This window comes from Hyperolius riggenbachi, chromosome 3 (assembly GCF_040937935.1).
Source record: "Hyperolius riggenbachi isolate aHypRig1 chromosome 3, aHypRig1.pri, whole genome shotgun sequence".
Lineage (NCBI taxonomy): Eukaryota > Metazoa > Chordata > Amphibia > Anura > Hyperoliidae > Hyperolius > Hyperolius riggenbachi.
The window spans coordinates 19,989,948-20,010,287 of NC_090648.1; the positions used below are offsets into that span (position 1 = coordinate 19,989,948).

At 42.8% G+C, this 20,340-nt stretch overlaps 1 protein-coding gene across 1 annotated transcript in view; it reads left to right on the plus strand.

Moving 5' to 3' along the window:
* The window catches only part of LOC137561892 (interferon-induced very large GTPase 1-like), a 37,416-nt gene extending 21,394 nt beyond the window's left edge, over positions 1 to 16,022 (plus strand). Inside the window, exons 4-5 of the mRNA XM_068273240.1 lie at positions 233 to 1,462; positions 11,299 to 16,022. Of these exons, the coding sequence (XP_068129341.1) occupies positions 233 to 1,462; positions 11,299 to 16,022 (5,954 nt within the window). The remainder of the gene's footprint in view (positions 1 to 232; positions 1,463 to 11,298) is intronic.
* The last annotated feature ends 4,318 nt before the right edge of the window (positions 16,023 to 20,340 follow it).

Below are 20,340 nucleotides of genomic sequence, written 5' to 3' on the forward strand. Positions count from 1 at the left end.
TTTAGACGATTTCTTATTTTGGGGTCCTTCTTGTGATTCTGTAGTTGCTCAGAGTCAGATGGCCATTCAGTTTCTCCATGATTTAGGGTGGCTGGTTAACTGGGAAAAATCTTCTTTAGAGCCTAATCAGTCCATGGAATTCTTAGGGTTCACTATTTCTACTAGAGAGGAAAGAATTTTTCTACCTGTTAGAAAAATATCGGCAATTACAGACTCTATTTTTTCTTTTCAGAAAGCAAGGACAATTTCTCTAAGAAGGGCCATGTCTCTACTAGGACTATTAACGGCCAGCTTTCCAGCAGTACAATGGAGCCAATTTCATGCAAGAACTCTGCAAATATGGATTCTAAAGGCTTGGAACAAGTTGCTGTCAATGCTGGACAAAAAGATATTAATACCCCACTATGTGAAAGTTTCCCTGATGTGGTGGCAGGATCAATCACACATCTCAAAAGGTCGTATGTGGAGTTATCCGGTTCAGAAAGTACTGACGACGGATGCCAGTTCATGGGGATGGGGAGCCCACTTAGATTCCTTGCCAGCCCAGGGTCAATGGTCCAGGACAATGGCTTTGAGGTCATCAAACAGCAGAGAGCTGGAAGCAGTTTGTCGGGCATTACAACACTTCAGTACCCCTCTCAAGAACGCTCATGTAACAGTCAGAACAGACAACAGCTGTGTGGTGGCATATCTGAACAGACAAGGGGGAACAAGGAGCGTGACCTTATGGACCCAGACTTCTCGGATCCTTTCGTGGGCAGAAAACAATGTCAAATCCTTGACGGCAGTCCATCTAAAGGGCACATCAAATTCCCTGGCAGATTCCTTGAGCCGTTCAAAGTTAGACCAGAACGAATGGTCTCTCAACCATCAGGTTTTTCAGCAAATAGTGGATCAATGGGAGTATCCGGAGGTGGATCTATTTGCCAGGAAAACGAATATGAAATGTCTAAAGTTTTGTTCCCTATATCCGCAGGACAATCCTTGGCAACTGGATGCATTCTCGATAAATTGGGGATCAGATCTGATGTACGCTTTTCCGCCCATACCTCTTTTACCAAAGGTGCTGAAGATCATTCAGGATCAAGCCAAAGTAATTCTCATCGCCCCACTATGGCCAAAGAGACCTTGGTTCACGTTACTTCAAGCTATAGCAATTTCAAAACCAATCATACTTCCACTTCAAGCAGATCTATTGAACCAGGGACACATTTTTCACCCGAACCTGAAACTCCTTCACCTCTCAGCATGGAGGCTGAATGGCGCATCTTGAAGCATAAAGGGTTCTCCAATGGGCTGACAGAAACTTTAATTCAAAGTAGAAAAAAGGTCACTCGGCAGATCTATAACAAGGCCTGGAGAGTGTTTAATGGATGGTGTACAGAAAGATCGTTGGACGTGAGATCATCATCCTCGGTATTGGAATTTCTTCAAAGTGGCTACAAGAAGGGTCTGAGTGCAAGTACGCTTAAGGTACAGGTTTCTGCATTAAGTGTTTTTCTAGAAAGAAAGTTAGCTCAAGAAGAGTTTATTCGATTTTTTTTTTTTTTTTTTTTTTTTTTTTTCAGGCACTAAAGAGGTTGAGACCAGTAATAAGACCTAAGATTCCATCTTGGGACCTAAATACAGTTCTACAAGGACTTTGTGAAGCCCCATTTGAGCCGATTGAAAATATATCAGAAAAATATTTATCATTAAAAACAGCCTTCCTCATTGCCATTACTACGGCTAGGAGAATAGGAGAAATTCAAGCATTGTCGATAAGAGAACCATACTGCATAATATCGGATGATGGAATCACGTTACGTCCAGATATTACCTTTTTACCAAAAGTAGTATCCAGTTTTCATAGAAGTCAAGATATCTTTTTACCCTCATTCTGTCAAGATCCATCTAATGAGAAAGAAAAAAGGCTACACTGCTTGGATGTAAAGAGGTGCCTCATTCAATACTTGGAAATGACAAAACCGTGGAGAAAGTCTGACGCAATATTTGTTCTGTTTTCTGGTAAATTCAAAGGGAACAAAGCTTCTAGAGGAACATTATCCAGATGGATCAAACAGGCGATTGCTACTACCTACAGGACTCAGAATAAACAGCTATCCTCCACAATTAAAGCTCATTCGACTAGAGGAGTGTCGGCGTCTTGGGCAGAGAGGGCTGGGGCCACTATTGAGCAGATCTGCAGAGCTGCGACTTGGTCCAACCACAACACCTTTGTCAAGCATTATAGATTGAATATTTTAGCTAGCGCAGATTTAACTTATGGGAGAAAAGTATTACAGGCTGTAGTCCCTCCCTAAGAGAATAATCTTGTTTATCATCTCAGCAGGGGTGCTGTCCGAATGACGCTCCGGGAAAGATCAACTTACCTTCGGTAACATCTTTTCCGGAAGTCAAGCGGACAGCACCCCTGCAACCCACCCTATTTTGAGGGTTTATGAGGAATAAAGAATTAAAATTTTCAGCATGAATGGTTGTCCGTGTCTCTTTTATATAACTGAAGATGGAGGTACTTGTTCCCTACTTATACTGCTGCCTATTTGCTATGCAAATTTTTAGTCTTTTTCAGCTTCCTGTCCTCAGTCAGGGAGGGAGACAAGTCTCAGCAGGGGTGCTGTCCTCTTGACTTCCGGAAAAGACGTAAGGTAAGTTGATCTTTTTCAGCTAAAATGCAGAGGACAAGCACATTAGCAGAAAAGTTAAATATTGGCCAGGTCCGTAATGACAAATTGTATATTGCCAGAGGCGTATCTAGAGGGGTGCAGGCATGGCTTGTACCATGGGCACCCACAGCATCATGGACACCATGCCTGCCCCTGTGCTGCACGGAAATGCCTGTCCGTCCATATGCCTTCCCATGACTTAGATCTCAGATCAATTGATTCTGTTATCTGGGGAACATGGCTACTTAAAGCAGACCCAAACCAAAACATTTTAAAAATATTTCGTTGCACCACTCTAACACATACAAAGATAAATAAACACTCCTTCAAGTCTATGAGCATTTCAGTGCATGCTTTTAATAACCAGGGTTATACTGGGGGCAGCCATTAGCAATTCCTCCATTGCCGGACACCATCTACTCCACCAGTTTGCCGGATTCTGTCCTGGCAATTTGAAATGAAGGGAGGGGTTCCTGCAATAAATGTAAAATAGTTTATATTTGTCATCATGCAACTGAAAAAAGGCTGCTACTATTATAATTTAGAAAATAGATTTTATTTCTCAAAATCTTGTATTTTTAATTTGGGTCCACTTTAATTTGCATATGTAGGGCGCACTTGGCTTAGCGTTAGAAACAATGACCGAGGGTATAAGAGAGATATTTCTCAAAAATTTACTTCAGCAATGTCTGAGCCAAAAAACACAGGCAACCATGACACATGTACGTGAGAGGAGGCTGTTTTTAGAGGGGAACGGGGCTCTGACCAAGAAGGGGGGCTCAATATCAGTGTTTGCCATAGGCTCTATATAACTCAGATATGCCGCTGTATATTGCTGTTAGTGTTCAGTGACAACAGTTTGTTCCCTCAGAAGAAAAGCAGAGATGGTCGTAGTCAGCCACTTTCGCTAAGCTAGAACTACGCGTAGTTTTACACAATTATGCTTCGCCAAACTACGGGCTTCAAAATCAAATATTTGCTTCGTATGCATTTCGTAGACTACACGTTAAAATACGCAATTACGCGTAGTGTATGCGGATGCTTATGCCCGTTTGCAAAAAAAAGTTATGCATTAATTTCTCTGTAAATGCTTATTTATGCGCACATTCCCCTTTCCAATGCATAATTTTGTAAGCATACAATCGCACGCATAAAATTAGATGCGAGTAACGCATTCATAGTTCACTACGCAATACACATGTTAACTACGCATAGTGAGCGTAAGCTACGCGTAGCGGTCCTTCGATACACGTAAATTCGTAAGCGTAGTTTTGAAACTTCACCTACGAACTATGATGCGTAGATGTGAACTATGATGCGTAAATTCGCGCTGGCGTCGTTTCTGCTCATTCCTGAAGAAAAGTGCCTCTTTCAATAAACTTTATGAAGACAATTGTGTCCTCCCTGAGAGATATATGTAGGATGAGGACATAAATGCCTGATCTCCTAAATGTACAGTGGGATCCGCAAAGAGGCTAGATGATGTCACATATTGTGGTCAGTCACTGCGCTCCTAGTTCCACCTGTACATAGATTTTCCAGCATATGGAAGCACAACCTTCAGGTGAAACTCAAATCATTTAGAATATCGTGCAAAAGTTAATTTATTTCAGTAATTTAACTTAAAAGGTGAAACTAATATATGAAATAGGAACCCTTTTCAGGTGTGTTGGAGGAGTTAGCTGATTAGTCTGACACTATCAGGCTGGGTGCACACCTAACAAACGCTAGCGTAGTGTAAAACGCATCATTTTTGCTGCTAATGAAAGTCTATGGGCCGCAGGGAAAAAGGCATATAAAAAAAGCATATTGTAATGATTGGTGTAGCAAACAGAAGTCTGGTTACTGTGTGATCTGCAGTATCACCAATAATGCAAGTATAGTAAACAAGGTAATAGCAAGTGTACAGTGCTTGGTGCAACAGTAATACTGATTTGGTTTTGGCAGAACCTCACCAGAGGAGCTGGTGGGTACTATCAGTAAGGAACCTCACCAGTGACAAGGGCTCACTGGTGAGTGGCGTGGTCAGACAGATCGGTTCGGCAACAGACAGGAGGATACAGTACAGAATCGGCAGGCAAAAGGATAAAGGTATTTCAGCAGCAACAGGATCAGATGGGCGAAAGTACAGAATCTTATAGCGTAAGAGTAGTCAGAAGAGAGCCAGAGTCATACACAGGTTATCAAGCAATAATAACAATAGTAATAATTCCTATTCTTGTGTGAAATCCCTGGTTTCCTCCCAGATCAAAGCACACCGGAACTATCTAAGGTCTGAGCGCTAACACGAAGTATTCGCAACAGCAGACAAGTTGTGAGTGATTCTCGGAGGCTTAAGAAGCGGAGGAGACCCCTCGGCCACGTCCACACCCATCAGCCAATCAGGGCTGCCAAGAGTCTCCTCTATCAGCCGACCGGCAGTTCAGCTGACGCGCCTCCTCCCCGCATAAAGGTCCCATCTGTGCGCGACAAAGCCACCCCATGAGCCACTGACAATCCCCTCTGCGTGCTAGACGCCAGGGATGCTCGGGTATTACTTTTTAAAACCCGAATGGATTCGGATCCGGGTACCCAGATATCTGGATCCGATTCGGATATCCGGATCTGACCTTTCGGATATCCGCGTGAACGCGGATATCCGACCGCATTATCCGCGGATACCCGACCTATTCAGGTATCTGGATAGAAAAAACGGAAGTACCCTTTAAATAGCTTTAAAAAGGGTTTTTAGGGTAAATGATGCATGTAGCATCATGTTTTTTTTAAAGGGAAACACTAATTTATTATTTGGTGGACATAAAATTAAAAAAGCCTGTAAATTATTATCAGGATAGGTTCCAGACAGCGGTCGATGGTCGTGCAGCCCACATTGTGTCCAAAGTCCAATCGCACAACTGGGACATGAGTTTTCAGCCCAGACACCTCCAAAAAATGACACCGCAATTGTGTTTTGGGTTGAATATAGGTGGTGGTATCAGCAGCAGTGGCCTGAAGCACCGTGGCGGTGGGAGCCAGCGCCAGCTTGATTCAGCCTCTTGAACTCCTCATGCTCAACATGTTTTTTGGCCAGATGGGTAATGAAGCTGGAGGTGCCATACTTGTAGGGGTCACAACCTCTGCTCATCTGTAGTTTGCACACATAGCATATGGCAATGATGTCACCAGATGATGTGGGGTACTTTTACTTTAATGAAATTGGGGTTGGACTTTAAATCAAATCAACACGGAGTGACAGACCACAGAGTAGAGGACAGACAGTGCACACTATCTGTCTAACTGTCACACTGACAATGCTCAGCACAGCAGCACTGCAGTAATCTGTAGTAAGCTAACACAGTACTACTCTGTAACAACTAACTGCGGTACTAATTATACAATACAATAACACAGTAATTCTATTCCCTAACCTATACTGTCCTGCTGGCGTGCACAGCACACACAGACAGGACCAAACTGAGTGAATGAAAGCAAACAATTACACTAGCTAGCTAAAAAAAAATAGAATAGTGTAGTGAAGGTGTTTAGCACTCAAAGCTTTAGGTTGATCACTGTATACAGCACTTGCTAAGCCAACAGCACTGGAGCAAGTCTGTCAGTGAGCAGCCAGCCAGCCACACATGCAAGGACGATCTGTCTCATCATGCCAGCCCTCCTTATTATACAGGGGGGCTGGCCAGGGTTCCCTTCTGTGATTGGGTGCTAGGGCTTAGTCTGGGAGCCCTCTGATTGGCTCAATGAGGTCAGGGGGTGGGCTGGCCAGAGTTCCCCTCTGTGATTGGTTGCTAGGGCTTCTGCTGGGAGCCCTCTGATAGGCTCAATGACATCATCTCCTTAGTTACAGTACCCGGATCCGGATATCCGCGGGTATCCGGATTATGTAGCCAGATATCCGCATAGAGCTATCCGGATTTGTGCCCAGGTATCCGGATCCGACCAGATAGCAGAAAATTGGTTGGATACTCGGGTTACCCGGGTATCTGGGATCCGGATGAGCATCCCTGCTAGACGCCGAGGAGACCCGAGAAACGCCCTCCAGGGAAACTGAAGCAGCTGCATCTCCACAGAATGTTACACATATGCAGTGTATTTGCATTTTACAGTACGCGTTTCGCAAAACGCTCGTTCTGTTGCATAATGTGCAGGATGGCTGCCAAAACGGACATAATGAAAGTCAATGGGAACGCAATGGTATATTTTTTTTTTCCATGCATTTTATATGCGTTTTTGCTAAAATTCTTTAGTGTTGCATTTTTGCTTCCTGTTGTCTGCCTAGTGCATAAAATGCAGTAGAAAAACTCATTAAAAATGCATACAAAACGCATATGCGTTTTTATTTAGCGAACCGTAAATACATAAAAAAAGAAGCAAAATGCAACATAAACACACAAAAAATGTTGTAAAAACGCACGAATGCAACACACATGCCAAAAACGCTACCTTTCATGCCAGGTCGTATGTGAGCCCAGGGACTTTGATTTTGGGGTCCTTATAAGCTGTAAGCCATAATCGTCTTTCATATATTAATTTCACCTTTTAAGTTATATGACTGCAATAAATGGACTTTTGCACGATATTCAAATCTTTTGAGTTTCACATGTACTGTATGTACCAGTAAGTGGGAGGGCACCGCGTGTCTAGACAGACATGACACCCACGGCATTAGTATGGCCCTCCCTCAACTGCAGTATTAGCTCTTTATTGGTCCTTTGCTTGTAATTACATCGATAAATGCTTTGATAATTAACAAACTGTTCCCCATCCCCTTCTTGCACCTCTGACGCTGTTCTTGGCAGGTTTTGGTGCGCCGTATCAGTAATGTATAGAGTACTTGGGGGAGCACCATGTAACACTCCCACCGGGGCCCATAGCTCCTTGGCTATGCCACTGCATGGGCTGCTGGTCACTAATAGTCACTAGCCTTGAGTATATTTCGACCTTAAATGCAGTGAATACAAGAAATGCTGCAATAAAGTGTCACTGCACGTTGTCCCTTCATAAAGCAATGCATCTGAGCTGATGACCCTCCACAGTGTGTCCAGCCCTAAAGCCGGATTAGTGATATAAGAAAAAAAAAAAACACAGAACATTTTATATTGCGCTTTTTTCCTGGCGGACTCAAAGCGCCAGAGCTGCAGCCACTGGGACGTGCTCTATAGGCAGTAGCAGTGTTAGGGAAACTTGCCCAAGGGCTCCTACTGAAATAGGTGCTGGCTTACTGAACAGGCAGAGCCGAGATTCAAACCCAGGTCTCCTGTGCCAGAGGCAGAGCCCTTAACCAGTACACTATCCAGCCACCAGCCAAGAGCTAGAAAAGAGCAAAACACAGGTAACTTACTCTACACAGGTAACTCTGTAAATGCATACAGACTAGGGATAAAAAGGAAGCACTATCTGGTGCATTAACTGGGTAATAACCTCTCTGAGATTGGTGGCCGCAGATTAGCTCAGTTGTTCCTCAGCATTGCCATATGGCATCTTATGAGGAGTGTTCATGGGAGCTTGCACGAGTGCGCTCTCCTATCACTGTAAACACAGAGCCCCAGCGATCAGCCTGCCAGCTCGCGATCAGAGCTGGCAGGCTGTTTTTAAATTATAATGTATAGATCGCTGCGATCTTACGGCGCGCTGTTCAAAGGAGTCCCTTGTCACTCCTTTAACTGTCCCTTGGAGGCGCTTACCATAGGCATATGTCTATCTATGTATTTTGTAGTGTATGTAATGTTAGTCTAAAGTCAACGGTGGTGGGGGGGGATAAAAAAAAAATGCATCCTAGTTTTTACAAAAATTTCAGTTTGATTTGATTTAAAAAATAAAATAAAAATGCAGCAGCAATCAAATGACACTAAACGAAGGCTCTATGTGTGAGAAGAAAGAGGTAATATTAATTTGGATGCCATGTTGTATGACCGAGCAATCAACCTGTTAACATTGTAAAACATGGCCTGGTCACTAGGGGGGGTATAAACCTGTGGTTAAAGGGCCAAAAGTAACGCACTTACAACAGGTGAAGAATCAATTGCATGTAAAACATTTAAAAGGATTTGCCCCCCCCCCCATCCCATCTGCAGTCTCCCCTTCCCTCAGCGCTGTGGCGCGGACATGTAGATAGTAACACATACGGGTGTCCTATGAGGTGGGCAGGTCCAACCTCTTGCGTGCCAAGAGATATACAGACGGTTGCCATGGTGAGTGGCAACGCATTATCTACACGCCCACGATAATGGGGTCTGAGGGAAGGGGAGGCTGCAGATGGGATGGGGAGCCAACTCCTTTGGGGTTTTATATGCAATGGATTCTTCACTTGTTGTAAGTGCATTATTTTGTTTACCCTTTTATTAAATACCAAGTTAATGCACCAGAGAGAGCTTCCTTTTTATCCCTAGACCAGGCATGGGCAAACTTGGCCCTCCAGCTGTTCAGGAACTACAAATCCCACAATGCATTTGCCTTTATGAGTCATGACCGTGGCTGTCAGACTCCTGCAATGCATTGTGGGACTTGTAGCTCCTCAACAGTTGGAGGACCAAGTTTGCCCATGCCTGCCCTAGACTACATGCATAGCACAACCCACATTTGGAAGCTGATACGAACCACAATGTCTGGGACTCTCTGCGATATCCCCCTCCCTGTGTTTCTTGATCCTCCTGTATGCCTCCAGCTCCCTCCCCCCCCCCCCCCAATCTGTTCCTCTACTCCTATGTTTCCTGCTCTTCATGTATGTTCCTCTGCCTCCGTGTATAATTAGCAGAAGCGGCAGCACCGACTCTCCTCATCCATGGCTCCTCCGGCTACAGCAGACATCTCCTCTTCTGCAAGGCTCCCCTAGTGTCAGCTACTTCTGATGAAGCCAACACTTGGGGATCATTGCAGGAGAGGATGGGGGATGGAGGGCAAATGGGGACAGAAGGTAGCACATAGGGGACAAAGGAGGACACAACCATCAGAGACTGGTTTTAACCCACTAAACCTAGCTGTCTTATATTCTGGTGCATGTTATACACCAAAATTTGGATGTGGTAATTGGTGTTTATGGTGGCCCCCAAAGTTCTATTATACTGTAGAAGAACACTGGTTTTGAAACTTAGCGGCTATGGCGGTATTGTGAGTTAGTTAGGCATAGGTGGGTGGAGGGTTAGGTGTAGGGAGACAGGGATTAGGGTGCAGAATGGGTGAGAGAGGTAGGGGTTAGGCATTGGTAGAGGAGTGCTCGTGTGAGAGAAGTTGGGGTTAAGTCTGTAAGAATTTAAGTATTATATGATTGAATTTGTCGGCCTCAATTACTTTAGCTGAGTTTAGTTAAAAGACTTGATTTGCAGAGTCTCCCTTCAAGCAGCATTTCTAGAAACACTGGAACATGGTTTTGTGTCTTACACAAACCCAGCCAAGGCTGTATCAGAGATATCCAGTATAGAGGCCAGACCAGCTGGCGAATAACATAAATATGTGCCATTGTTATGAAAATATTCTCACAAGAACATTAAACAAATGAACATGACAGTTCTTAGAACTAGGTAATAGTTCAGGCATGCGCAGTAAAAACCTTGCCTGTCATATCACAAGGTTTTATCAGCCAATAGCAGGCGATGAGTTCCTGCTCAGATGATGTCACATTTAACTCTTTAAGCCACTTCTAAATACTGCTGCTTCTTCTGAGTCTGGCTGATGACTCCCACCCTTTACTTTTATTTGTAGTGTATTGTCCTATTATCTAACTGTATGCTGTATATAGGCCTACAGGCTACGTAGCATAGATGGAACATAAGAGAAAACCTGGTTGCCATGCAATGGAGCCAAGAGCTGTTACGCAAGAGCACTTACTACAGAACAATTGCTTCGCTGTGTAGGGATGAGCATCTGTATATCTGTTTACTGAATAAACTCCTTGAAACTGTGATGACGCCTAAAGTTCTATCTCCTATACCGTTGCTGTGATGAGTCAAGTTATCGCACTTTCTGTGATATTGGGCTGAACCTAGGTGTAGTGGTGTTGCCAATAGCAACCAAAGTATAGATTCTTAGAAAGTCCCACTATAATATCAGTGAATTCCTGGCAATTATCCTGGAAGTATAAATATGAATCTGTTCAGTCCATCCAGTGGAGAGCTATGACCAATCGATACAATACACCGGATGTTGATTTCTTCAGGTCTGGTAACTGATATGAAACTTCAGGCTTGGGCAATGCACTTGACTTATTGAAGCAATTTGTTTCAATATGCCATTGGCTGGCCTTACTAAGGGGACTCCTTTTTTTTTTTTTTTTTTATAAATGTAGTTGACCTGAAGCATGGCATGCTCCGGTACCCCATTACTGTTCGCAGATCATGCAAAGATTACTGACCAGGACTTGTCGGTAATCTCATCAAGCCGCCCTCCTCTTCAAGCATGAGTACCTGGGCAGTAAGCCAGAGCTGCTTGTGCGTGAGTGGCTCTGTGTTACTGCCTCTGTGTGGCCAAAATTGGGAGACCAGAGGATGCTGTGGGAACCTCATTAGTATCCCGAGGCTTCTCTCGCCTTAGACCAGTATGTTTCTCTGAACCCGAGGTTTAAATCATGTTCTCTTTAAATGTTAGAATAATTTTTGTAAGAAAATTACGACTTAGGTGTACCTATTTTTTTTTCCCCTCACAGGAGCAGAAAAGCAGTTTCATGAACTTGTGGAAACAATGAAAATGACACATCACCTGCCATCAAAATTGACCCTGAGGGACATCTTGAGCATTGGCATAGAAGACTTGCTTGAAAAACCAGCTGAAAGTGCAGAAGATCTTGCCTGGAATTACTTACGGAAAGTGATGGTCTTAAACAGAACAGCAAGAGATGGTCTCCTTATGGAAGAGCAGTCTATTGATAATGAAGATCTGTTCAACATTTCTATTACTGAAAGCATTAGCAATTCATCAGCTTCCATCCACCCCTTGGATGTCCTGTGTGTTCTCCTGCACTGCACAGACAGCTTTCTACAACAAGAGATTCTAACCAAAATGTCCATGTGTCAGTTTGCTGTCCCTCTGCTGCTCCCTGCTGGTGATGGTTCACGCTGCAAGCTCTTGCTGTGGGCTATTAGAGACATTGTGAAGAAGTGGAGGCCTCAAACATTAGCTGGCAGTAAAGGTTTCAGAGAAGATAATGTGGATAAAATTTCAATGCCATGTTTCTCTTTTGTCAGGATGGGGGAAAACAAATTATCCAAGTCTAAGATCCTGAACCAAATCCTTAATTTAGCTCAGTTTCATAACAACTTCTTTATACATGACAGTATGAATGGAGGAAACGTCACCAGGAAAATATCTGATGGACTTGTGGAACTCTCCTGGTATTTTCCCTTAGGCAAGTCTGATATGTTTCCAGAGCCCATCGCAGTTACTAATCTACGGGGAGATCTGTCCTCACATTTGGATCAGTTCTTGTTCCTAACTCGAATCTCCTCTGCAGTCTTTATATTCGTTGAGGATATTTCCTGTAGAGACTTTGCACTATTATCAGCTCTTGGTAACACAGAGACTCAATATTATTTCATTCTTAGTCCAGGACCTGGCAAAAAAGTTAACACTGAGACATTGAAGACCTTCCAAGAACTAAGCCCCATACTAAAACTGAAAAAATCAAATGTGATTGTATATTCGGGTGGAACTAACGAAGCTGCATTTACAGTCAAAATACAGAGCAGTATTGCAAATTGTATAAACAATAATGTAAAAAGAATCATGATGAGGGAATTTGAGAGTAAAATCGATGGACTGAAGATTGACATAGACGAGAGAACGTCTGACTGTCAGAAGGCCAAGGTACTAGCCTTAAATGTTACAGAAGAAATAGATGATGTGGCTGAGTACAAACAAAATTCAATGGTGTTACAGGGAGAACTATGGAAACAGCTCTCAAAGATAGAAAAAGAACGCTGCAGAATGACTAAACAAGGGTGTAAAGATGCACAACAATATCTGGATGAGCTTAAAAATAATTACTATTCACTGCACAAGAAACAACATGCTCATGAACTGCCTCGTGGAATCATGCTCTTTATTGATGCTCTCTCTCATTTGAACATGTCTGAAAAACATTTTTTTCTGAAATGGATGAAGTTTGAACTTGATTCCATTGCCAGAAATAATTTGTCGATGTTACAATCGGTCTACAAAGAGAAATGCAATGTTACGTCTTATAATACTGAAGAACTCAAAAAGATAGATCAGAAAATATCTGATAGTTCTTTAGGAATTGAGCATTTCTTACGTGAGATGGGACAGTTTTATGAGGCTGAGTGTTCTATGATTAAAGAAAATAGATTGGATAAAGTCAGAAAACAATTTACTGGATTGCCTGGGATAGCTGCTGATCTTTTGCTGGAGGGGTTCCCATTAGAGCTGATAGATGGAGATGCCTCCAACATCCCCCTGCAATGGATACTGGCTGTACTGACAGAGCTTAATACCAAAACAGGAAAGGAATGTAGAATGAGAGTAATAACTGTGCTGGGAGCGCAGAGTACTGGAAAGTCCACCCTTCTAAACACCATGTTTGGACTGCAATTCCCGGTGGCCAGTGGAAGATGCACAAGAGGGGCCTTCATGACACTTCTCAATGTGCGAGAGAACTTGCAGAATGAGCTGGGCTGCCAGTTTATCATGGTGATTGACACAGAGGGATTGAAAGCTCCAGAACTGGCCTCTTTGGAAGGCAGTTATGAACATGACAATGAGCTGGCCACATTAGTGGTTGGTTTGAGCGACATCACTATAGTTAATATGGCCATGGAAAATGCAACGGAAATGAAAGATATTCTACAGATAGTGGTCCATGCATTTCTTAGAATGAAAGAGGTAGGAAAGCGACCCAACTGCCAGTTTGTTCACCAAAATGTGAGTGATGTCTCTGCACATGACAAAAATATGAGAGACCGGAAGAAACTCCTGGAACAATTGAATGAAATCACAAAAATAGCTGCAGAAATGGAAAAGAAAACTGAGATAAAAGAATTCTGTGATGTAATGGATTATAATCTAGAAAAAGACAACTGGTACATCCCTGGCCTTTGGCTTGGGGTTCCACCAATGGCTCCAGTAAACTCTGGGTACAGTGAACAGGTACATGAATTGAAAAAGTATTTATTAGAATTCATGAAAAGCAAGTCTCTGAAAAGGCCTTTAACCATTCCGGAATTTACAACTTGGATAGAAAGTTTATGGAATGCAGTAAAACACGAGAAATTCATCTTCAGCTTCAGGAACAGTTTAATGGCAGATGCATATAATAAGCTTTGTATGGTCTCCTCACAATGGGAATGGGAGTTTCGAAAAGCTGTCCACAGCTGGTTAATCAACACAGAGACCAACATTAAAAACCAGTCAGCAGAAAGTATGAATGAAGATTTGTTGTGTTCCGAATACAGGAGTGAGCTCTGTATATTGCTATTCCAAGAAAAGAATAAAATGATAGAGTTGTTGGATGAGTATTTTGACAATAAATCTGAGAATGTTCACCTTTTAGAGCGATACAAATCAGATTTCATTTTGAGTGCAGAATTCCTCAGGAAAGAATTGGAACGAAACGCTCTTAGCAAATGTGACGAGGCAATCTACATCCAGAAAGGGAAGTTCAAAATTCAGAGTATCCAGAATAGTTCTCAGAAGTTGATTGAGGATAAAATCTCAGATCTCCTAGCAAGATGTCGACAGAGGAATCAGAAGCTCAGTGATTCGGAACTAGAAAAGGAATTTCATGATATGTGGGCGAACACCCTGACAAATCTACAGTTGGAAAAATTAAAAAGACGTACCGTCAGTAAATTTATGCTTCAGCAACTGATTAATGACATGAGCAATAAGGGATCGGCTATAAATCAAGCCTTAGGGGAAATGAAAGATTTACAAGATTGCACACAAATTAATATAGGAAATGATGGAAAAAAAGAGAGTGGATTGGTTGAAAGATTCAAAAATTTAATAACAAGTGTGTTGGGTCCTGGTAAGAAGGAGTCTCATGAGAAAATAAAAGACTTTGCTTTTTCACTTATGGGGAAATGTGACGTTTATATCAGAGAGAAGGTGAGGACTACAGAGGATTATGATGACACCTACTGCCAGGAACTACTCCACATGATTAATACTGAGATTTCCAACCAGCCAAAAAACTTTAGTCTCTCTTCACAGCTAGAATTACGCATCAAACATCACATTCTTGGGAAAGCTTCTACAGAGTTTCAGAAAATGCACGATGCTTTCATTGCAAAGAACGATCCAAAACTCAGCCTAAATAGGCTAAAACCTGAGTATTTAGGTACTTTCATCTGCACATTTTTACAAAAAGATGTGTGTCAGACGAAAGCCAAGCAATTTTGTGAGCAATGCTTAAAGCCAGCTTTGATAGATGCTGTGTTCAAACATCTAGGTAACAAAATAGTGGATGACATAAAACATAGTTCAGATAATAAAAGATTCTGCAGTAGGACCTATTTTCAAAGTTTTTTGTTACGGGAACTACTGGAAGAACTCTCATTCCCAAAATATGCAGAATATATTGAGTCATATGAGGCGTTTACAAGACGTTGGATTGGAAACTACATTGAAAACAAGTATGCAAACCCCAAAAGTCTGACATCTTTAGAAGAAGACATTCTTTCTTTGATGAACAAGAGGGTTATGGAAGTTCTTGCAGATAAGAAATGCCTTAGAGTTCCATCTGTCTCAGATTTTCTGAAACAATTTTGTGAGATGCTGAAAAATGAACTTGTGATTCCATCTAATGAAATGAATGTGGTGTCTTTCCAGAATAACGCACAAGTGGATCAATTTTCTTTGGACATTCAGCTCTTCCTCAAGGAACAAACATTGTTACAAATCTCATTACAGCTAAAAGCTATGGATATAAAGTCTGTACTTTCCCGGGTGTCCGTAAATCCTCAGGAGGAATTGTTCAGGCAGGTGGTTGGCTGTGGGAAGCTGTGTCCATTCTGTAAAGTTCCCTGTGAGGGTGGAGGACTTGAGCACACACAGCACTTTGCTTCTATCCATAGACCTGGTGGACTGGGAAAATACAAATGGAAAGATGATGGAACCTTATCTACTGAAATATGCAGCACGTCCATTGTATCGTCCTGTGCATTTAGAAATTTAGATACAGGAGGGCAGTATTTCTTATTTAAAAAATATCGCAAATTTTATCCAGACTGGGATATTAAACCAGATCCCTCCATCCAGTCCTCAGATTACTGGAAGTACGTTTTTGCACAGTTTAATGAGGAGTTTGCTAAAGCATACCACGCTAATCCAGCAAAACTACCGCAAGGCTGGAAGTCAATAACAAAACGGCAAGCTCTGCAAAACCTACAGGAAGCCTGCAATGATAATTATTAGGTTATTAGGTCTGTTTAATGATTGCATCCAAAAAAGGCGCTTGGAAATTTGGACGCCCAGTGATCCCGATTAGTAAAATATCGGTATTTAGAACTGATATATTTAATTTGTCACTATTTAAACTCTTTGTGATGGAAAGTTCTTGTCCCTTAAAGCGAAACTGGACTCAGAACTCTTCTCTCTGCTCTTAAAGACACACAACAGCATAATAACCTTTAAACCAAAAACATTTATTTGTTATGGCTGATACAACTCTTAAAATTTTATACATTTGCACAGGTTTTCCTTCCTGATTCATGGAGGCAGTCATATTGTATACAGCCTGTGCTTTCAAATAAGCTTATCTGCCATAGGCAGTCATGTGACACAGTGGAGGGATCAAATGACAACTTGTGATTAGATACAAATGAGGGGGAATTTGATAGGATAAACTCTCTAAATACATTCAGGGTGCATTTCTCTATGTTGTCCTTCTGTCCTGAGCAAGAGTTTAGCTCCACTTTAAGGATCATGGCCTTTTTTTCAGATTTCCATTGTGATCACTGGGATTGACTTACAGTTATCATAGGTTCAAGAGCCAATGACTGTCTCCTGGCACGCATATGAAACTCAGTTTTATAGCACAGGGGTAATGAAGCCGCAATAGTGGCGAGAGCGTGCTGTGACAGGAGACTGTCATAGATGTCCTGGGATAAAAGGATTCAAACAGGGTGTAGTTTCAATGAGTTGCATACAAAACAGGTTAAATAACTTACTTAAATAGCTGTGCATTCCTATGATTGTCGCAGCTCCTCAGTATTGCCCAGTAGAGTAGCCAGCTCCTCTTTGCACGCTCCAAGAAGCACACTATCCAAACCATTCCCCCTTCCTACAGTATGAAGCACTGCTCTCAGTTCAACTTGGCAAGAGGAGGTGTGAGTGGTAGTTCTGTTCAAAAAGTTTTCACTCTTCCACCAGCCCGAGGGAGAGCCACAATAAATTACAGTGACAGTCAACGCTCAGTGTAATTTGGCTTCTCAAAACAAAAAGGTATTTGGGATAATTCTGCTTTAAGTGACCAACTGTGTGTCCCACAATGCATCACTACTGAGTATGTAAATAATCTCTCTATGCCCCTGAAGACAGGCTTACATCCAAAACCGCTGGCGTCTAGCAAGCCTATCACTTATACATTTTAAAGAGCAACATAAATACCTTCTGTTTTAAAAAGGCAAATTACATTGAGTGTTGCTTTTTAGTAGGATGGCTTTTTGGTCTCTTTTAGTCTTATACTTCTGTCTTTGTGGTTCTGGGTATTCTTGTAACAGTCAAATGACTATGTTGATGATTAATAAAAATGAGCAAAGAAAAAAACCTGCACGTTTAAGCATCTAGTTTGCATTTGGGTTCTTATGCGTAGGACATCTGCAGATCATACATTAATACTCATCATGAGTAAGCTACGGGACTTTTTTTTTCCTTTTTTTTTTCCATTTTACCTTGATTTTTTTATTTTAAAGTGTACCAGAGCTCACAAATGAAAAATATTTTACACATACCAGGGGCTTCCTCTAGCCCTATCTGCTTCGATTGCTCCCATGGTGCCGTTCACCACTGCCCGCAGCTTCACGAACCAGGTCCCCACACTTCCGTCAGTTGGACCCAGTCTAGCATAAGTTTTTGTGTATTTGTGTATCTTTCCAGCGGCTGCTGGAGAGATACGTAGAGGGCGCACTTCTCCTGCATAGCTGGCCGTGACTGACGTCAGTGACGGGACCAGTTTCCTGAAGCTGCGGGCAGCGGAGAATGGCAGCATGGGAGCGGATGGGGCTGGAGGAAGCCCCTGGTATGTATAAAATCTTTTTCATTTGTGAGCTCTGGTACACTTTAAGTTTAGTCCCACTTTAAGGTGAAAAGTATTTAAGATCTATAGAAACTAAGTTGTTGTTAAAACATCTCCATTATCAAGCTGTTGCAAATGTCTGCTGCCATTATAATATGTTAAAATAATGACTGGCAATAAAATTTATAATTTTGATTGACAAAATTCTGCATGTTTGTTATCGTACGCTTGATTTAACTGAGATGTACATGGTTTTTATATTAGTTACTCTACATTTTGATGTAGCTACACCTTGTGGTCTGCATGTTCACTTCTCCAAGGTGGACTTTTGCAAATTGCCTTTTATACTTAAAATGCACTTCAAATATACATCAACCCAACCTCAGAATTTGACTTTTTAATGTGGAATGTTGTACAAATTCAAATGGAAGTTAGTACAGTACAGACATTTTAAGGTGTCCGACTAACCTCGGTTATTTCAATATTTCCTCACAAATATTGTCATGTACTATAGCAAATTTTGTCACCTAGAAGGCCCCCTCCCATTTCTAAGCGCTCATTTGATTTGGTGCGCAGCTTGTTGGCTGTCTTTGGAGCCACTATCGAGTGCAATGAAAACCTGGGGCTATGGTGCATCGGGTGCATTGATTGAGTTGTAGTGTATTTGTGACGAACATTTGGTGTGTTCGGTTTGCCCCCTATACATCATCATTGAGCTAAACTTTAACCTACAGTGACCAGATTTTTGTAGGCTCAACCTGGGACAGGGCGCCGCACCCCCTATTTTTCGACGCGCCCCCCAGTCCCCCCGACTGGGGGGCGCGCCGAAAAATAGGGGGTGCGGCGTGCGAAAAATGTGGTGTCTGCGGTGTGCGTGAAAAAATGGGCGTGGCCATAACATTCTATGGGCGGAGCTAACGTAATGATGCAACAGCGAGGCGTAAGAAAGCAGTGTTTACGTTGTGATGTGGTCAAACGAGGATTCGCATCATGGGTGTGCAGAAACTGCGTAATGCTATTTAATAGTATACCATAACTCCAAAGCAGCAAACACAGCCAACTATGACCATTAAACAATAAATGCAGTAACAGTTACCCCAGACACCACAAAATAAACGCAATGGGCAACATGTCGGCACAAAATAAACGCAATGGGGGCAAACATGTCAGTACAAAATAAACGCAATGGGGCAAACATGTCAGTACAAAATAAATGCAATGGGGCAAACATGTCAGTACAAAATAAACGCAATGGGGGCAAACATGTCAGCACAAAATAAACGCATTGCGGGCAACATTTCAGCACAAAATAAACGCATTGCAGGCAACATTTCAGCACAAAATAAACGCAATGTGGGAAAACGTGTCAGTACAAAATAAACGCAATGCGTGCAAACATGTCAGTACAAAATAAACGCACTGCGGGCAAACATGTCAGCACAAACTAAACGCACTGCGGGCAAACATGTCAGCACAAAATAAACGCACTGCAGGCAAACATGTCAGCACAAACTAAACGCACTGCGGGCAAACATGTCAGCACAAACTAAACGCACTGCGGGCAAACATGTCAGCGCAAACTAAATGCAATGTGGGCAAACACATCAGTACAAAATAAACGCACTGCGGGCAAACATGTCAGCACAAAATGTACGCAATGTGGGCAAACATTTAACCTGGAAAAAAAAGCATTTACTCACCTGGCAGAAGACGTCCCCTCACGCAGCCGGCCTCTGGTGTGTGTGCAGCTCCCCCTGGACGATCCTCCTTCAATATCCCGCTCTCACCGGCAGAGCAGGGCTACGGCAAGATGGCGTCCAGAGGCGGAGCCCTGTACTGGAGACACAAATAGTCTCCAGTACAGGGCTCTGCCTCCGGACGCCATCTTCCCGTAGCCCTGCTCTGCCTGTGCCTGCTGGAGGAATATGCAGGCTGCTGGAGCGGGGCTGCAGGGAATGAACTAGCGCAGCGTCTATGAGATGCTGTGGCTAGTTCATTGTACGGTGGCCAGAGTCCCGAGGCCGGGACGTCCCGCTGCTAAAAGCGGGACGTTTCCCAGGACCTCATGCAGCCTGGGACAGCGCCCCCCGAAGGCGGGACGCGTCCCGGGTAAAGCGGGACGTATGGTCACCGTATTTAACCCCTTACTTCACAGTCAGCAGACACATGGCAGCTAATCAGCTAGCACCCCTTCCTGGACCCCCCACCCCCTATCAAAAAGCAGTTGCAGTGGCCATATTGGATTAATTCTCTGCTGACTGTTAGTGTGAGCAGGGTCAGACTTGCTGCAGATAGGTAGGTAAAGCATTAGCTATGCCTGTGTTCTTGTTCCTCACTTGCTGTGAAAGCACCCCAAACAGCCCTATTGAGGGCTAGCATGTCGGTCTCCTGTGTTTGTTTTTTGTGTGTGACACTCCACAGCCCACTGACACCCAGAGCTGCGTGCACACTACTGCTGTTGCCTCATTAAAGGATACCACAACTGAAAAAAAAAAG